This window comes from Tinamus guttatus, unplaced genomic scaffold (assembly GCF_059628265.1).
Source record: "Tinamus guttatus ecotype Peru unplaced genomic scaffold, ASM5962826v1 Tinamus_guttatus_pri_ptg000172l, whole genome shotgun sequence".
Classification (NCBI taxonomy): domain Eukaryota; kingdom Metazoa; phylum Chordata; class Aves; order Tinamiformes; family Tinamidae; genus Tinamus; species Tinamus guttatus.
Window position 1 is genome coordinate 4,305,682 of NW_028288706.1, and position 18,786 is coordinate 4,324,467.

At 57.4% G+C, this 18,786-nt stretch overlaps 1 protein-coding gene across 1 annotated transcript in view; it reads left to right on the forward strand.

Moving 5' to 3' along the window:
- The window catches only part of SRL (sarcalumenin), a 29,972-nt gene that overhangs the window by 7,858 nt on the left and 3,328 nt on the right, over window positions 1–18,786 (forward strand). Inside the window, exons 2-5 of the mRNA XM_088523234.1 lie at window positions 4,827–6,044; window positions 7,841–7,939; window positions 8,683–8,778; window positions 12,856–12,891. Of these exons, the coding sequence (XP_088379360.1) occupies window positions 4,827–6,044; window positions 7,841–7,939; window positions 8,683–8,778; window positions 12,856–12,891 (1,449 nt within the window). The remainder of the gene's footprint in view (window positions 1–4,826; window positions 6,045–7,840; window positions 7,940–8,682; window positions 8,779–12,855; window positions 12,892–18,786) is intronic.

The window sequence follows — 18,786 nt, forward strand, 5'->3', positions numbered from 1 at the left end:
CAGCCGCTGTTCCTGCTCGCACGGGGAAGGATGCGGCTGGTGCTCGTCACTTTGCAGCAATGGGGTCCCTTTTCCTCTGAGTTCTTCCTGTGGTGCCTTACGAGGATAGGGCTGGTTTAGGAATTGCTGGTGGGATGAATTTCTGGGCTGGCTGTGGCTGCAGGACCACATTGCTGGGCCGCAGCCTGCAGCTGGGCTGCTCCCCGGGATCCTGCCCTGAAATGCTGTCCCCTTTCTTGATCGCTACTTCATAGGCATGTTTGTAACAACCATAGTGTATCTCCTTTGACCAAGTGCAGCAGAAAGTGTTGAAATGCAGTTTGGGGTAGATGCACCATCGTCACGTTGGTTTGCAATGGTCTGTTCCCATAGCGGAAGTTATTTTTTGCACAAAATGATCCCTTGCACCTGTTCCTGGAAAGAGCTTGAGTTTCCCCACTCCTTGAAAAAGCAGAATGGAAACCAAGCCTGCACTAATCTTGGCTTTTATGGGTCCCTGTGTTGGGTGTAACGTGCGGGAGGGAGCCCTTTCACTGAGCCCCCGCGTGGGGAAATGCCAAGTTCTCCCTGTGGGAATCCCCACGGGCACGTGGTGAGTGCTGCCGTGGCGGGGCTGACACAGATCCTGAGCCCCTGCATTTGCATCGCAGCAGGGTTGGTGCTGTGTGATGCCCTCCACCCCAAGGATTGTGTTTGTCAACTGCCTGGGAAATGTTTCCTTATCCCTGAGGCTTCCCTAGCCCCCTGTTTGCTTCATCCTGACCATTTCCCAAATCCAGCTTTAGCTCCTGCTTTTTGCTCCTGTTTCACTAGTTGGCAACACATTGCCCTGCAGTCCTAAGGTGGGCCGGGCCTCGGGTGCCTTGCTGCTGGGGCCCGAGGTGGCCGATCCTCCCGAAACCCCATCTCTGCAGCCTGCCCTGCCCCGCTTCTCTGGATTCTGCCACAAGTCAGGCCAGTGGCAGCAAAACGCCAAAAACGCCAATCTCCAAATGGGCCGTTGTGGATGGGAATGCTTTCCCTGCACGCTGCGCGGGTCCGGGATTTGCTCAGGGTAAGAGAGCCCGTGAAAGGCCGTCCTCACTGTGCACCGCGTTGCTGTCCCCACGCTCAGGGCTCCTATTTCTGCGGGAGGGGGAGATCACCCTTCCCAGGGCCACCTGTGCCCATCTGTCCCTCTAGGCCATCCCCTGCTCCGGCGCCGCTCTCGGGGGAAGTGCCTCTCCCGGGCTCCTTTCAGCACCACGGTTTAATGTGGCTCTTTGTGAGGATGGAGCCGGGTTGTGTTTTAGCTGGAAATCGTGTTCCAGCTTTACAGCCCTTCTCCTTCCGGGCTGGTGGGGCACTATGGCAAGACCCACCTTGTTTCCAGCAGCCCTGGGCACAGCACAGGCCCCTTCCAGCAAAGCCCCAGGGTGTCCGTGGCCCTGGACATCCCAAAGGAGCTGCAGGTTTCCCTGTCTCTCTAGCTGTTTGGCTGCGGGTGACTTATTTCAGGCTTGGAGCTGACGGCCGCTAGAGTCAATGAGGTTGGGGCAGGCTCAACCCCCCTTGCATAATGTGACCACCCCCAAGCCTGAAGCTATACTGGAAATATTTTCCCAGAAAATGCAGGTCTAAAAATGCTCGATTGCAGGCCAGGCACTCTGGACACAGACTTGTGGCGAGGAAGAGCCCTGAGCCCTGGTCCCTGCTGGTATCTGAACTGGTGGACAAGAACAGGCAGCCTCTAGGGGCCATCCCTATCATTTCCACACTTTTATTTTCTGCGCTAACAACCTGTTGCACCCAGGGCCCTGCTGTGAGACCTTGACCCTTGTAACACGTTCCCCAAGCTGCTGTGGCAGCTCGGGAAAGGCCAGCGGCATCCCCGGGCAGCGCTCCAGCCCGGTGCAGGGAGGTGCAAGACTCGTGTCACGGGGCAATGTGGGCAGGGGCAGCCCAGGGCTGCTCTCGTAGGCCAGGCCGCAGAGGTGAGCGGGCAGGTCTCTGCCTGGACACCCCTCGTGCAGGGCAGACCGTGAACACGGGAAGCCCCGCTGTCATTTCACAGTGTACACACGTGGCATGGGTGCTGCAGCCTGTCTGTGCTCTGCTCCAGGGCTGTAAGGGTCCAAGGGACAGGGCCCTGGGGCAGATGTCACCCTTGGGCCTGTACTGGGGCAGATGTCACCCTTGGGCCTGTACTAGGGCAGAGCAAACGGGTGCCCGCGCACAAGGGAACCAGTGCTCTGCTTCCCATGCTGGGCCGAGCAGCTCCTTCTGTTCCCCCTGTACAGTTGCTGGCTGTATTTTTAGCTGCCGGAGGCCGTGCGGAGGGTGTTAAGCCCGTAACCTTCGGCCTGTTTTGCAGTGCGGCGCTCAGCAGCCGGCCATCTGCAGATCAGCACAATTCGCCTTGTGGTGTCTTTGGAGACCATGTAGGGGAGAAAGGAAGGCGAAGGAGGTGGGAAGGGGAGGGCGACTTTATATAACGCTCTGAAGGTCACAGGAAATGAAGCGCGTGACCCAAAGACTGGCAGGAATATCCCAATTTGAGCAGGAGTATTTCCCTTCTCCAGCAGGTCCTGGCTCATGCAAGGTGCTGGGGTTGGCATCGTGCCCAGATGCTGTGGGTCACTACTGAGGGGTCACTTCTGTCCAACCTCTGTTTGCTTAGAGGTGACCCATAAGCCCCAGGGTCCTTGGAAAACCCCCCCAGCACTGGCCCCATGCCGGGATGAGCGGTGTCTCCTCTTCTCCACTTCCCTCTGTGCCCTCCAGCTCACAGGCTATTTTGGGGCCATGCTGAGACTATCCCTGTGCCTGTCCCTTGTCCCTGGGGGCACAGAGGCATGCCATGTGCAGGCTGGAGCCAGCTGCCCGGCTCTGCAGGCCAGGAGCGCCTTCGAGTAGCTCCGGGCGGGCTGCAGGGGCGGCCGGGCTCAGGAGGCCGTGTCGAGGAGCGGCTGCCCCGCTCTGGGCAGCTCCGTGTGCGCTGGCCAGGGCAGCGTGAGCGTGAGCGGCACATCTGGTTTGGTGGGGTGCCATGCTGTAGCTCTCGTGATACCAGGCTGCACATGGGAAAGACTAGAAACCCTGGCCCAGCAGGACCGCGCGGTGCCTCGGAGCTGCCCCGCTGGCCCAGCACAGCTCACCTGCCCTGCGTGTGACTGCGGGGGCAGCACATCAGCCCTGGCGCTGCGTGGCTGGGAATGCTGCCATGCTCTGCTGGGCTCCCTCTGCTCTGGGCCCTGCGCCTGGGTCTTGCAGAGGTGCCCGCACCCTAGGGCACAACTTGGGGCCTGGGGAGCACATGTGGAAATGCTCAAAACCTGGGTTGCTGTCTTCTCCAGAGCTTTGCTCTGCTCGTGTAGTGCCTGCGTGCCAGGTGCAGGCGTTAAATGCCCTGTGGAGGCCCAGAGGCTGCCAAGCCCTGACTGCAAAGCAGAGAGCCTCTTTGCTGAGTTATGAAGAAACTCCTACCCGTGTGGAGGACCCTGACTTGACAGGGGCAAGGCCAGTGTCCCCGAGACCAACAGGAAAGCACCTCATCCTCCCCTCTTTCCATGCCCTGGCGAGCTCTGAGTTCTGCCTGGCGTGGCTGCCGGGCAGGTCGGGGAGGATGTGGACGTGGAGCTGGAGGGAGGCCGGCAGCCAGGCCTGGGTGCAGCGCGGCCGTGTGCGGCCGTGCGGAGCGGCTGCACCCCATTTCCATGCCCACGAGCTCTGTGGTGCTGCCGGGGCTCCTTCCTGGGGCAGGGGGAGATGGCATTTTTTTCTGGTTGGCATCTGCTTGCCAGCTGGAGTACAAAGGAATTATTTTCCTCTGAAACGCTTCCCTGGTATGTAGGCATTAGACTTTTCAGGGGATTATTTAGACTAGCAGCAACTGTTTGTAACGGAGACAGTATAGCTGGTGCTATTTTATTTTTGGCATCTGTTGACTAATGTTAAATCACAGTCAGAGGCCCTATGGAAAATGCAGATGACTTCTCCTGGACTGTAGAACAAATTCATTGTGTTCCAGCCAGTTACACAGAGTGGCAAATGTTTTCCTAATGAAGGGACATGCACAATAAATAGCTCTTCTTGCGCTGCCTCCAGGGTCAGGCCAGGTGCGCTGCAGCCCGGCCAGTCCCTTCCTGCAGGATCCTGGGGCTGGGAACGGGAGAACCTGGCACCTTGGAGCAAACTGCCCATCCAAGCCCGTGCCCGGGCTGCTGGACGCAGCAGCCCACTCTCCCCTTCCCTCCTTTGCTGCCCAGCCCGGCTGGCCTGCAGTGACAAAGGTTCAGACTCTCCTGAGAAAGGGCTGGGGAAGGAAGGACCCTTTTAACCTGCCAAGTGCCTGAAGCCTCTTGCACCCTGAGCTATTTTTAGTTTTGCCCCCTTTCTCTCTCCAACTGGGATATTTTTCCAGGGCCGCTTTGCCGGCTTCCTTAAACATTATGGCGCTGCAACGTGCTCTCAATGCTTCCTTGGCAAGCGTGGGCCAGCTGATGCGCTAGCAAACTGCATGACCCCAGGCAGCGAGCAGGGAGCAGCGTTCTGGGGCCCACGTCCCGGACGCAGCTCGCGTGGCGTGAGCTCTTCCCTCCCTTGAGCAGCTGCTTGCAGCCCGCTTCTCATTAGGAGCCCGGAAAGGGCAGTGTTTAAACCTCTCCACAGGGGCCTTGAAATCCTTCTTGGCCATCCCCTCCCTGGCTCTCCATGGGCACCGTAGAGGGCTGGCCCCGGTGAGGTGTGGGCGCTATGGCCCTGCCATGGCCCGGGCTGGCGCTTGCCGGCCCCTGGGGCAGGAGCGACGCGAGGTAAAACTGACTGATCCTGTTCTCATCGTTTAGAGCCCCACATTTCGGCCCCCCGCGGTGCGGATGATGTCGGTCACGTTGGCGAAAGCCACTTGGCGGCCGGAGAGCCGAGCCTGGAGGAGAAGGACGGGGTCCCGCGTGCCGACCCCGGCACCCCGGAGAAGACCGTGCTGCCCCCGTATGAGGCCGGCAGCGAGGCAGCAGCCCTGGGGCGGCCACGCGATGCCGGGAAGGCCACTCGTATGAACACCCCGCACTCCAGTTCTGAGCACGCCAGCCCCAAGGAGGATCCTGGCGTCAGCAACGCCTCTGGCCTCACCAGCGGTGAGGAAGATGGCGAGCAGAAGGAAGAGCCAGTCGGGGGCCTGAGCGAGGCTGCGGAGCCTGGAGACAGCGGGCTGGAGGAAACAGCCGTGGAGGAGGTACAGGACGCGGCCGTGGCCCCTGTGGAGGGGCGGCCATCGACCCCGGGCCCCCCTACCCCAGAGGGAGTGGGACTGCCGAGGGAAGCCGCCAGCACCCAGCGCCATGGCAAACACCAGGACGGCTTCAGCGCAGAGGAGGGGAGCAGGTCTGCGGCCGGGGCCCCAGAGCCCCATGCCAATGCCAGCCCCGAGGAAGGAGCCTCTGAGGAGGAGGAAACGGAGGAGCCTGGAGCAGCGTCTGCTTCTGAGCAGGAAGTAAAAGGGGACAGAGAGAGCTCTGAGGAAGATGAGGAGGAGCAGGAAGCGTCTGAGGAAGAGGGAGATGAACAAGAGGAGTCTGAGGAGGGAGGAGATCAGGAAGGAGAGTCAGAGGAAGATGGAGATGAAGAGTCTGAGGAAGAAGGAGAGTCCGAGGAGGAAGGTGCTGGTGGAGCAGGACCCAAGGAAGGAGCTGAAGGAAGTGATAAGGAAGTGGCTAGCACTGCGGAGGAGAACGGCCACGGTGAAGACACAGCCACTGGTGAGGCAGAAGCCACAGCCGGCTCTCCCAGCTGCCACCACCTTCCCTGTGGAGATGTGGAGCCGGATGCTGCCAGCACCAACAGCACAAAAGCAATGGAAAACCCACCTCCAGGAAGAAACCCCCCTGCAGTGGAAAATCCACCTGCAGGAGGAAACCCCCCTGCAGCAGAAAACCCACCTGCAGGAGGCAATCCGCCTGCATTAGAAAACCCGCCTGCGGACGAGCCACCGCTGAGGGGAACGGAGAGCCCACCTGGCCGCAGCGCCCCTCCTGCCACCGCCGAGCCCCGGCGTGGCCAGATAGGTTGGACGCTTTCGCTGTCGGTGTGCCTGTAACATAGCGAGCAGAGGGCGGCCAGAGTGACCTACTATCAACCCGGCGGAGCTGAGCTTGGCCCATTAAACTGCGCCTAGTGCATGGCCCTCTGCTAATGCTTGTGCTTCCCGTGCCTGCCCCTAACTGCTGCACGGCTGGGCTCGACAGCGCAGCACTACTCGCAGCAATTCCAAGGCTGGCCAATGCCTCCTTTGCTGTACTTTAAGCCCATCATTTATCTGCCCATCTCTTGTGGACACAGATGAAAAATTCACCCCTTTCCCTATGCCCCTCACAGCATCTACAGAGCTGTTAAAGGACCTGTAGCCTATTCACTCAGGCTCCTCTGGACTGAAGCCGCAGTGCTCTTGGCACACGGGCAGGATGCTGTTGCACCCAGGTCCTCAGCCTTTGCCTTCACGAGGAACATGTGAAGAGCTAACTCAGACCACGGTTCTGGCTGCGGACAGGGTGCCTTAAGTCGTGGAAAGGCAGGCTAGCTAAGGATGAATGAGCCCCCAGGTTTTACTAGAAACACCTGTGGCAGCAGCCTTTGAGCCCTGCTGATTCTTTTTTTGCTTCCTTCTATAATGTCCCAACTCAATGAGTTCATGTGTGTGCCAAAAGGGAAACCCAGCTCGGTCTCTGTGGCTTCACTTGGCAAGTCAAAAAGGTCCTTCTCAGCCTGACACTTGGGAAAAATTCAGAGGAGGCTCTTGGGCCCATTCCAGTGCTCCAAGGTGCCCCATTTGGCCAGGGGGCCCATAGCCCAGCAAAACCCAGCAAGCTGGGGACATCTGCTCACAGACCTGCTTGAAAACCCCAGCTAAGGCCCAATTCACCTCCCAGTATCAAAAAGCACCTGGAGCTGTGCTGAGCTCTTAGTGTGCCAACATCTCCATCAGTGCTCCTGCAGCGAGGACCCCTCTCTTCCTGCATCTCTGGCACGTAGGGGTGTCTGTCCAAGGTGGAGGCAGCTGTACTGTGCCCTGGGCTTTGCTACAGAGCAGCGTGGTGCCCAGGACCACTTTCCTGCTGTACCATGCAGAGTCAGGGTCTTAGCGTGCAAGACAGGTCCTAACCTGCAGCCTCAGGTGGGAGAAGGGAAAAGGAATTGTCCTCATTCACAAAGGTGAGACCTAATGAGGCAGCCAGCCATGGGCCAGGCTGGCAAAGGTAGGGTTCAGTCGGCAGGTGTGCTCATCTCCTGAAAACCAGCCCAACTCTTACATCTCCATCTTGATGTGTAACTTTGAAGGGATGGACAGGAAAGGCAGAACAGAGAAAGCCCAAAGTCAAGGCTTGGCCATGCTCCTGTGGACGAGCTGTAGCTGGGGCGGAGGCAAGCACCAAGCAGAGGCTCCAGTGTCTTTGGAGCACTGGGAAGGACAGAGGCACCAGTACCAGCAGGTGCAGCGTGTGCTCCAGCTGCCCATTATGCAACGGCCCCAATCCAAGAACCCCTTCCAGGCACGTCCTTCACATTCCTCCCTAGCAGCACTCCCTCGTTTCCACCTCGGGAGACACCGCATGGTTCCTTTGCCGGCCCCTCCTCAGAGTCAGACAGATGCCCACAAAGCTTTCCCCGACTGCCACAGCCCTTGGCAGCCTCAGTGAAGCCTTGAGCAGCATTTGCAAAACAGAAACTGAGCGGCGTGCAGAAGCGATCAGCAGCCAATGCATTCGGCAGTGGGCATGCCCTCTCCCCGGCCATAGCTTGTGTGAGCTCCCTGTGGACCCTTCCCCTTTCCATCAGTAACGTGTCCTCTTGCCTTTTCCTGCAGAAGAGATTGAAGAAGCCACTGAGACGACCAAGAGGGACCGGTCCCACTTGGAGAGCACCCTTAAGCTGAATGAAGACAAACCTGCTGATGATTTCTCAGGTAAGGGAGGCAGGGGCTGAGGCAGGCAAAAGGCTTGGGCAGCATGGAGACTTTAGTGGTTTAGTCTTAGGTCCTCAGGAACAGCCTTTGCCTATTTCAGTCTGTATTCTTCTCCTGCATCAATGTGCTTTAAATAATTTAATGAGTACCCTAAGAATGTTAAAGAATTATGGCCAGAGGGGCAGGAAAACAAAAGGTGGCTCAGGGTCAACTCCACTGCTGCCCGTCATTCAGAGAGACCTGGGGCAATTTGTAATAGAGGTGTGCTGTTGTTGTTTATTTGTTTTAATGTAAGTCTGCTGGTTCCATTGGCAATCAGAACTAGAAAGGAGCCCTCCTTCTCCTGTGGACAAAATTCTTTTATCCTCTTTTAGCTATCAGGTACGGGACTTGGGGGTTTGTGCTGACTGTGGCAGGGAGTCCCAAGGCAGAGGCTTCTTTGGCATCATGGGTGCTGGATGCTAAGCTGCATTAAGGGATGTTTCTTGACTCAGTTGCTGGCATGCGCATGACTGGCAGCAGCTGGGGACAGTACTTAGCAGGAAATATTAGTCATGGGAGGGGCATCAAGATTTGTGACTGTGATCGATTGGGCCAAGATTTCAGCCCAGAGCTGGAAGTCCCTCACTCTAGATGAGTCACTCTGAAGATCTGCAGAAAATGTCCAGAGGCCTTCCTGGAGGGCTTCCTTCAGGTTTCCTGAGATTTCCCTCTCACTCATCTGCATATTTTTGTTCCTATAGGAGTATTGCAGCGGCTGAGGAAGATCTACCACTCCTCCATCAAGCCCCTAGAGCAGTCCTACAGATACAATGAGCTGAGGCAGCATGAGATCACAGGTAATGTCGTGAGCACTGGGAATCCCTAGCACCATCAGGTCACGGGCTTGCTTTTAGACAACAGCATAGACACAGCAAATTGTGGAAAGGCTCGTATAGTTTGTCTTCCTTTACAGCTTCCCAAGAAGGTCATGAGCATGCTGGACTTAGAGAATACCCCCTACAAAACCCAGCACTTGTGCACCTAGCAGTAGGCATTCCTACATTTGCCTTATTCCCCATGCTATTAGGACCATCTGTGTAGGCTGAGCATCGAAACCTGCCAGCTCTGGGTCCTACACCTGCTCAACATCAGTGCTCTGTATTCATGCCAAGTAGAGATCGTGACCCAGTGAGGCAGACTTGGCAACAGGGCTTAGGATCTCTCAAGGCTGGGGACGAGTTCCCTGGGGGTGGCTGGAGCTGGCATCTGTCCTGTTCGGTGCGGGACACAGACATGAGGGCAGGGTATCCCTCAAGCTTGGCAGCCTTCACTGGTTCTGGGATCTAGAGATTCCACCCCTTGGCCATTACAGACATTTGATCAGGTGAGCAGGCCACTGTTGTCACGGTCGTTGACTTGTGCTTGATCGCCAGTGACGTATGCATCCCTCCAAAAGAGGTAAGTGCAACTTGACCCCAAGACACTCACACACTTCAAGAGGCTCATGTGATCCATACAACATAGGCAGCCCCATCTTACAAGTATAAATGAATCAAGCCAAGGCCTGAGGTCGCTGTTTACTGGGGTAACTACCCTGCTCAAGGTTAGGCCTCTATTTGACCACCATCCTGAGCTGGAGTCAGAAGGACTATGGGGAGCATATATCCCCCATGACCTTGTAGTGCAACTCTGTAGGGTAGGGAGGGGATGCCTGTGTCTAGTGGCATGTTTGCATCAACACCTGCTGAGGGGAGCTTGGAAAGGAGCATGCCAGGGTCCCACCTCATACTAGGGTTTTGTTTTCCTCCTTGGTGTACTCAGGGCTTTAGCCTACCACATGCTGGAGCAATGCTCCCTGCCCCTTGCACAACAGGTCCCCTCCCACCTTCCAAACCACACAGGCTTTCCCCTCGTAACTGGGCTTCTCTCTTCCTTCAGTCCATGAATCCCATGTTCCTACCAGAAGCTCCATGGGACACCACTCCATAGGCAAAAAAAATGCTCAGTGCCATTTCGCAGGCACTATTGCAGTCGAAATGCAACTCCTAGGTCAGCATCAGACTTCAGACATTCTGTAAGTGGCCTTAAACAACTCCAAGCCCAGCTGGTTCATCTGCACACAAGGTCCTATCTTCAACTTACACCCAGCAGGGAGTACGGGGGACAGGTGGACTAAGGACAGGGCTGCAGTGTCCTTATCAACAGTTCAGGTCTTGTCCCCTCCTTATACAGAGCACCCTGGATGTTGGAACCACCCACGGGTAGGGATTCTGGAGCTGGCATTAGCAGGTCTTGTACCAAGTGTGGGACCTGCAGAGCAAGCTCCCATAGCCAGCTCTGTGTTGCTGCCTTTGCGATGCCTTTGCCTGTCTCATGCTGTGTGCTGCTTCTGGCCACGATCCACTTGCTGAGTGGGAGGGTAGCTGACAGGGGGATCGTCACAGCATCACACCACGCTGCTGCCACTATGGAAGGGTTGTTCCCCCGGCAGAGCCTCACCCCACAGCTGCTCCACAGAGGAGACTCTGCTAGGCCTGTCTGCTCCCTCACGTTCCCAGCATTGCCATATACCCTGGGATGAGCTGGATCATTGCCACCCCCATACTGAGATGTGCATCATCCCCACAGCCTCTTGGGCAGTGACACCCGAGCACCAAGGGCAGGTCAGCCATGATCTGTCCCAGCCATCTTCATCCTGGTCCTCACAGGTTCAGCAGCAACCCACCCTCAGCCCCAAGGCGAGGGTGGCTGCACCAGCATTCGCATTTACTGTGAGCTCATACTGGGGCACTGTGTTTAGGAGATAGTTTGAAATTTCAAGTACAGATTTGGGGCTCCCAGCCCTTTCTCTTCTCTCCCATGTTCTCTTCCAGTGGACAGAGCCCGCACCCCTGGTGCACAGCTGCAGCCTGTTTCTTTGTTCGCTGTTCCGGCACTCAACCATCCTATGCCCAAGCAGCCACCAGCCTGCTCCTTCTTGGGAGCGCTCTAGCAAGTGTTCCTCAGGCCCCTGCTGACTTCTTCCCTCCCAACCCCTGAAGCAATAACCACCAACCCTTGTGTTTTACAACCCAGAGCCCTTCTTAATTGCATCTCCTGACAAGGACTCACCACAGACAGCAGTTTCTGTTGTTCCTAGCAGCCCCCTCTCACAGCAGTGCTTACTGGTTCCTTCCACTTCACCACAAAGAACTGCACAAGGCACCTCTCAGGCCTAGAGTCCCCCAGGTCAACTCCCAGCTTGAGAGAGCTCAGCTCAGCACCCTCCTGGCAGCACAGATGTGATCCCCGAACTAGCTGCTCCTGGTCACTGCTGTGAGAGCTGTGACCATGCTCCTGTCAGAGCTGTTGCTCCTGCTTCCAACTCCACCTACTCAAGCCTGTACAGGTTGCTCCTTAACAGCCCAGACTTAGCAAATACAACCAGACTATGGAGACTAAACTCAGCAGTTTGTCTTTAGCAGCCACAAACCAGGCTCTTCTTAACTCCTCATTAGTAGGGTCGTTACAGCAGCCTGCAGGTTAATTAGAGGAGTGGCTCATGGAGCCCCCTTGACCTTGCAAGCCCACTGAGAGCACAGTGTCTTCCCTCGAGTGGTGGGGTGAGCTGTTGTCCTGCTTGTCACCTGAACGGGTTTAAAGGAGCAATGGTCTCCCCGTCAAAGAGGGAGATGCCCCAAAGCCCCTCCTTGTGCCCTGACCCCCATCTGCAGGGGAGGCTGGACGACACAGAGCTGCCTGCTCGGCTGGCCGGAGAGGAGCAGGACAGCTGGGGCAGTCACAGGGCAGCAGTGTCATGGAATATGTATGACCTTTGAAGGTGTAAGTCAATATAGAGGGGTGCTGTCACAAGCACCTTTGCCCCTCCATTACGTGGCAGCCCTCCATTTTGTCTCCCTTCGCACAGGCTCTGTTCCGGTCTCCGCTCCCGCGCTGCAGCCGTGTAGCTCTTATCTAGGCCCTGAGCTGACCGAGGCCCTTCCTGCCATGCCCACTGGCCAGCGTAATCCAGCGAGCCTCTCTGCTGTGTGGCAGCTCTCGAAACACCAGCGCGTATGACTGTCACGTGCCCCAGGAGAGCTGCGGCTCACACTGTGAACCTGCCTCGGGCTCTCTAAATTGTAGCAGTGCTTCTTGTCCAGGGGCCTCCCAGGAAATTCACCTGCTTACTCTGTGTTTAAGCCTGGCAGGCGCTCCCTCCCTTCCTCTGCGTACCGCTGTCTCTCCCGTGCCCGCAAAGCTGCTGCACTTGACCAGCTCGCGCTGAGGTGCGTCTCCGCTCTGCCATCGCACTCACGTGCGCTTGGGGGTTTGTGTGTGCGCTTGGTCACTGTGGGGTCACCGTGTTGGCAGTGTCCCCCGCTCAGGGCTGAGGGAGTCTCATAGTTCAGTGACAGGAGCTTGCTGTGAAGTTGTGCCAGTTAGCATTCCTATAATTGGGAACATCTACCTGCCACCACCAGGTAGGTCCTCTAGGGTTGGATACAGGTAACCTCATCTGTTGGGGGCTGTCAGAACGTTTGTCTAGTTTTCTTGCTGTCCTAGACATGGCTTGTTCAGGTCTCTTTGCTTGGTGGATGTGGTTAGGAAAGGCGATAACTCTGCTAAATGGGCAAGAGCTTTGGGATTGAAGGGGCCTTCAGACAAGTATTAATGTGCAAGACACGTCTCTTTGGAATGCTCCTACAAGCCACATCACCGGTGTGCAGGGCATACTGGGTTTTAATTTTTATCTCAGTAGCTGCAGGTCTTGTTGCTCACAAACTGCAACTCCTTCCTTCCTGATGGACATTGTGGCTGTCCGCTGGCTCTCTCTGCCTACAAGAAGGTCGTGGCCAATCTTCTCCATCTTCAGCCTGGGCCAGACCCAGCCAGCCACATTCCTTCTTTGACTCATGCTACCTCTTCTCTCTCCCCGTGTCCCTTGCTAACAGCCTACCCTGGACGTACCCTGGGCTCCTCTGCCACAGGTTGGTATTGCTGCCTGCTACCTGCATGCTGCCAGCCACCGCCTAATCACTTCGCTGGCCTCCAGCTTTCCTATTCGCCTCCCCCAGAAGAGCCTCACTTCTCAGTCACTGATCAGGACTCTGTATTCACTGTCCTGCTGCACCACGCAGAGCCTGGGGCCCTCAGCACTTCCCAGAGCTCAGCGTGTGCATTGCTGCACTTGTCTGCCTCAGCACTGACTCTGCCCCACAGCTCTCCACCCCAATTGCGTCCTTCCCTCCATGGAACATGCCTCTTAGGGAAAACCAGAGGATCTTTTTGGAAGTGCCCAGCCCGCCCAAGCCTTCAGAACCTTTCCCTCATAGGTTGTCTCAGGAGGCAGCAGTGCAGGGGCCTGTAGTGATGGATCAAAGGCTTTTGGGGTGGACATGGAAGTGGCTCTAACACCACGGCAAGAACTCAAGCAGCACAGCAGAGAGCCCACCCTCCTAGATGCAGTCTCTTCCAGCTCTCCACCCTCCTACATGCAGAAACTTTCCCTAATTTCGAACCTTTATTGCCCAGCTGCAGTTTAAGCCGATGACCCAGCAGCAGCAGCTGTCACAATAACACGGCCTGGCCCCTGCATGGCAGCTGCAGCCCTTTCCAGAGCCAGAGCTGGCTCCTCTCCCTATCATGTGCAGGGTGTGCTGTCAGATCCCCCTGGGAGAACCAGCTTAGAGAAGCAGGGGATGGGAGAGTGACCAAGCAGGGCCAGCAGGTAACACAACCACTCCCATGGAACCAGTACTGGACTTTGGGGACAATGTTTCTGCTGCAATACAAGGCCATAAAATGACCAGGAAACTTCATTTTCTGGCTCTTTTGCGCTAACCTGCGGCCCATGCTCAGTGGAAGCTGCTGAAACAGGCTCTTCCAAAGCCTGGAAGCAGACGTGGCCGAGCCGCCCCAGGCCTGGAAGGCCCCTGTTTCCTAGTCATACCAGTGTGTGGGCACTGGGGAGGCCTATAGCTATCGCAGGGCTTGTGTAGATAGCTGTGTTATCTTCCTCCCTAGCTGCACACACACATGTATGTGCATGCTGTGTGCGTACACACACAGGGAGCATGCACAGAGCGTGACACAGATACAAGCACGGACATTCTGTGCCCATGATATCTCTGTGTAGCCTTTCCCTTGAGCTGCAGGCACACCAGACCATGCAGATAGACGTGTGGCTTTCGAAGCTTTCGGCAGGGATCTGGCCAGCCTGCGGAGGCCTCTGCATGGTGCGAGCGGATGGCAGAGGGGCCGGCAGCATTTGGGGCCCGGGGATGGGTTAGCTGGGGGTGTGATGGTGAGAGATGGCCTAGGCTTTCTAAGCAGCTGGAAGCAGGCCTTTGTGCCTCTGGCTCAGGCCAAACCAGGAGAGGAGGGAGGTTTTTCCCGTGTACGCTGCTCTGCATCCTGGGGACAGACTGTGTGATGGGGTCATCATTGCCCCAGCGAGGGTGAGCTAATGCTGGGGCTCGTGGATGAGGCAGGAGAAAACCTGTCCTGGAGCCCAGCCCCCGGAACAGCAGTGTTCCCACCTGAGGGCAGCGTAGCATTGCAAACAGCATGGTACAACCTCCCACAAAGCTGCTGCTTTAGAGAGAAAAAAAAATCCCTCCTTGAGTGAGAGAAGCACTTCTCTGTCCTTGTCACAAGAGCTGAGATTCTGTATCCAAACTGTAGCAGCCTGGAGAAATGACTTGGCTTCCAAATTGCTCCTATCCCTGGCTCTGGACAGTAGAAGACAAATGCAGCCTCTGCAGAGGGAGATGCGATCTTCCTGGCCCTGTCTGCCAGGTGCTTTATAGTACCTCAGCATGTTCCTTACCTCAGAAACTCATCAACTTGGAGAAGCAGTCGCTTTGTTTACAACAGGATGACAGATAAAACACAATGGGATGCAAGGGGCGAGAAAAACCCCTGCTCACATGCAGGGCCTCATCCTGCACAGAGTGAGTCTGGTGAAGCCGACACTGCCTGGATGTGCCTTCCTGTGCTCCTGGCTGCAGCTGGGATGAACATCCAGCTCTGCCAGGCAGGGCTAGGAGCAAGCAGCCACAGGGTGGCTGGAGAGAGCCACAGTGATGAAGCTGGCAAGATCCCTGCCCCGGAGCTGTGAAGGAGGGAGTCTCTTTTCTCCGGACATCATCTTTAGGGTAACACAAACTGATGCTGAGGGGACATAGCAGGGGGAAATGGCACCATCCAAGGTGGGAGGTATTTTCTACTTCCCCAGTGGCAAGGAGGGTCTATGCACGGCCTTATATCCTCTGCAGCCCAGAAGCTGCTGTGCAGGCCTGATTCCCAAAGAGCCACGGAGATCCCACGCCTGGCACATCCCACACAGCCCATGGGGTGCCAGCACCCAGGGCAAGGGATGGGCTGGCTGGGCTGTCCGTGACCCTGCAGAAGGGCTGCCCTGCAGAGCTGGGCTGTGTGCCCTGCTGCCCGCTACGGCACAGCGTGTTGCCTGTCCAGCACAGGGGTTAGGGCAGGCATCAGGGCTGCGCTGACCAGTGTGCGCTGCACCCTGAGAAATTGCTGCCGTCCATGAGCCAGAGAGCCAGGGATCGCGCGCCTGCATTCACAGCCACACCTGGAGAGCAGCATGTTATGAAAGAGCGCACAGGGCCTGCCTCCAGCCTCTGGCACAACATCACAGGGGATAATAACAATAATCCGAAACCCAATTAAAGCAGGCAAGTGAACAGAGCAGTAGTGATACAGCGGCATGGAGGAATGATTAATAACGAAAGTCCAGGATTTCAACATTTGTTTTTGTCCCACATGAGAGCACAAAGTCAGATCCCAAAGCTTTGGGAGAGACACAACCAGGCAGGCTGTGCCTTCCCCAGCCCAACTCAGCTCAGCGGGGTGGAGGGAGAGCTTGCGGGAGCGCATCCAACAGCCAGGTCCAACGGCAGGTGCAGTCCTGGAGAGGTCCGCACCACCGCTCCGTGTGCTGCTTGCAGCAAGCCAGCAAGGACTCCTGCCAGGAGCCGCACATGTCATCAGTGAGCTCTGGGAAGGGGACCTGAAGGAGGGAGGCATAGTTTTGATGTGATCGATCTCTCCATTATTCCCACCCTGTTGCTTTGTCTTTGGGCTGGTTTTGGCCAGCGATCGCCACCCAGTTCAAGGGCAGGATTCAGGCATGAGCAGAAGTCAGGGCCATTCCCACTAGTTTGGAGGTGTCTGTGGTGCCCTGGGGGAGAAGAGAGTTTACCTACGTGGATACCAGTTACCCTGCGCTTGGCGTCTGTCCTACAGCCCGGCTCCTCCGTCAGTGGAGACCCGGTGAAGAGCCTGGTCTTGCAGCAAGCAGAGCTGGGCTGGGGGTTGCTGGAGCTCCTGCCCAACCCGTGACCAGGTGCGTTGGGTGCTGAGCCGCCCCACGAGCTCTCCAGGCGTTGGTGCTGGAGCACAGCGCCATATGGGCTCCGTGGGCCCCTCCTCCTCGGCAGCAGCTCCCCAGCTTGCTGGAAAGCGTCTTCGCTCCTGTGTGGGTGGTAGCCGTGGCGCAGTGACTGTGGCAGCCGCCGCAGTGCGGTCTCGCAGCCATCGCAGCGAGAGCGGCTCTGTGCCGGGAGCGGGACTGAAGGGAGGGTTGCCAGCGCAGGGACCCCCAAAAGCGTTGCCGCCCCATGGCTGACATGAAGGGTCAGCCCTGGATGCTCCCAGATCCTCTGGTGGCCTCCAGGCACCCACTCCATGAAACTCCTGCAGTGGGACGGACCCTCTCCCATCCTGAGCACAGGGCAATGCTGGAAGGGTTTCTGTGGGGCAGCGTAACGTGTCTGGGGGCTGGGAGGTAAACCCGCCCTTCCCCTCGTTTATCCCATTCCCCTTGTGCTGCCCTGCTCTTGGCAGCATGTTCCGTGCCCACCTGTGGCACAACATTGGGCAAACACGAGGTGTTTCTCAAAGGCCACAAGACAGGAGTCCCATTCCTGTCCAGCCCCAGAGCCAGCGGCAACCTCTGCCCTGTGCAGGTGCCTCAGCTTCTCCATGGATAGCATCCATGCCTTCCACTCCCCAGACACAGCGGGTCCCCCTGCCTCGTGGTGGAGTCCTTGGCACGGCCAAGGGGCAGGGAGCATGATCCCACTCACAGTGCTGCAGGAATTACTTACCTCACTGAGGAGTAGTCGCACAGACCTGTTGCCTGTGTCACGCATCCAGAACAGGGACACAACTGCCTTTTGCAGGACATTCACTATTCCACAGCATTGTGGACTGGGTTTTGGTTCCTGGTGACATGTAGCACCCATCACAGACACAGGAGCCTGACAGGCCCTGAATTAAACCTCTGGAGCCTGTCCCGTTGACAGCCCTCCAGGAGGACACGCAGGTGTCCGGTATCTTCAGAGGTGCTAATACTTCTGCTGGTGCTTCTCTGATGCTGTGCTTGCACAAGCCTCTCAGAGCAGCACTGCAACCCTTAGCAAGGTACAGACGCAAGGACGGAGTCCCAAGCTCCCACTGCTGATCCTGCCTGCGTCCAGCTCCTCAGCCACGGCACATCCCCCATGGAGCAGACACCCCGTGTGGCAGTTTGCCACACTGTTTGCTGTGGTCTCCAGCATGTACAAAATGACTCTCCTGCACCATTTCCTGCTCGCATTTGTCCCAGACTGTCTGGCTGCATCTGTGCTGGAGCATGAGACAGGGACAGGGAAGGTTCCCATGAGCAGGAACTATTTTGTCCAGTTATTACCTCTGTTTTTGGCCTGATCTGGGCCCTGACTAGCAGGCTCCCAACCACCCTCAGCACAGTTTGGGGCTGGCATTGGCCAGGAGCTCCTCCTGCTCAGCCAGCTGCACGTACAACATCCCAGAGGCTGAAGGAGTCGAGTCGTGTGGTCATTCTGTTACACTTAGCCCCAGAGCCAGGAAAAGGCATCGCTTCTTTGGGCAGTGGTTATTTACGTGCAGGGCTATGGGCAGACCCTACATGTGGGGCCAGGATGCAACGCCAACCCTTTTCTGCAGTCTTTGAACCCTTTAGCAAACTCCAGGACTTACAGAGTGTGGGATGGGGCTGACAGTTTATTCTCCTGCTCTGTGCCCCTTTCCCAAAGTGGGACTGTTTGACCATTGAGCTGGTGCCCCGTGCCCAGCTTGCATGTCTCTGCGTGGTTACGGCCCAGGGGACAGATCCCCAGGAGGGTTTGGTGGAAACGCAGCGCCCGCAAGCGCCCAGCACAGGGCTCAGGCCTCGCTGACCACGCGCCGTGCCGTGAGGTTGCCCAGCAGCTCCTTTCGCACAAGGCACTGACCCAACTGCAGCATGGCCACGTCCTTTGCATGTCCAGGGACTGCTTTGCAGCGCCCGCCTTCAAGCAAAATCCCCCCCAAACAGCCCAAAATCCACCGCAGCTAAACTAGAGCCAAACCAACCCCAAATTTAAAATGCCTTCGAGTCCTCTTATAATCTAAAAAGGCTGAAACCTTGGAGAACAAGGTTCAAGCTTACTGTGGGAGCTGGGGAGGAGACAGGAGTCTCCTCCAGTGCACAGCAGCTGTGGGGCAGCTCCCTGGTCCTACACCCTCATCCTGCCGCAGCCGAGGCCGCAGTCGGCGCAGCCGGCAGAGCCACCCGTGGCACCCGTCTGCAGGGCGCGTGGAGGCAGGGCTGGGCACTGGCACGGGCTGCCCCGCTGGCGGGCGGCGGGTGGGCTGCAATCCCCTGCAGCAGCAAAGGCGGCTGAGAGCCTTTCCGCCCGCCCCCGCGCTGCTGCTGGCACGAGGCACCGCCGGGCTCTCCCCGCACAGCCTTGGCTGCGAGCTGCCACGCTCGGGCGCTGCGAGCGGAGCCGTGGGCGCGCGCGGGCCCCCAGCCCTCATCTGGGCTCGCTTGGCTAGCGGCGTCAGGGCTGGGA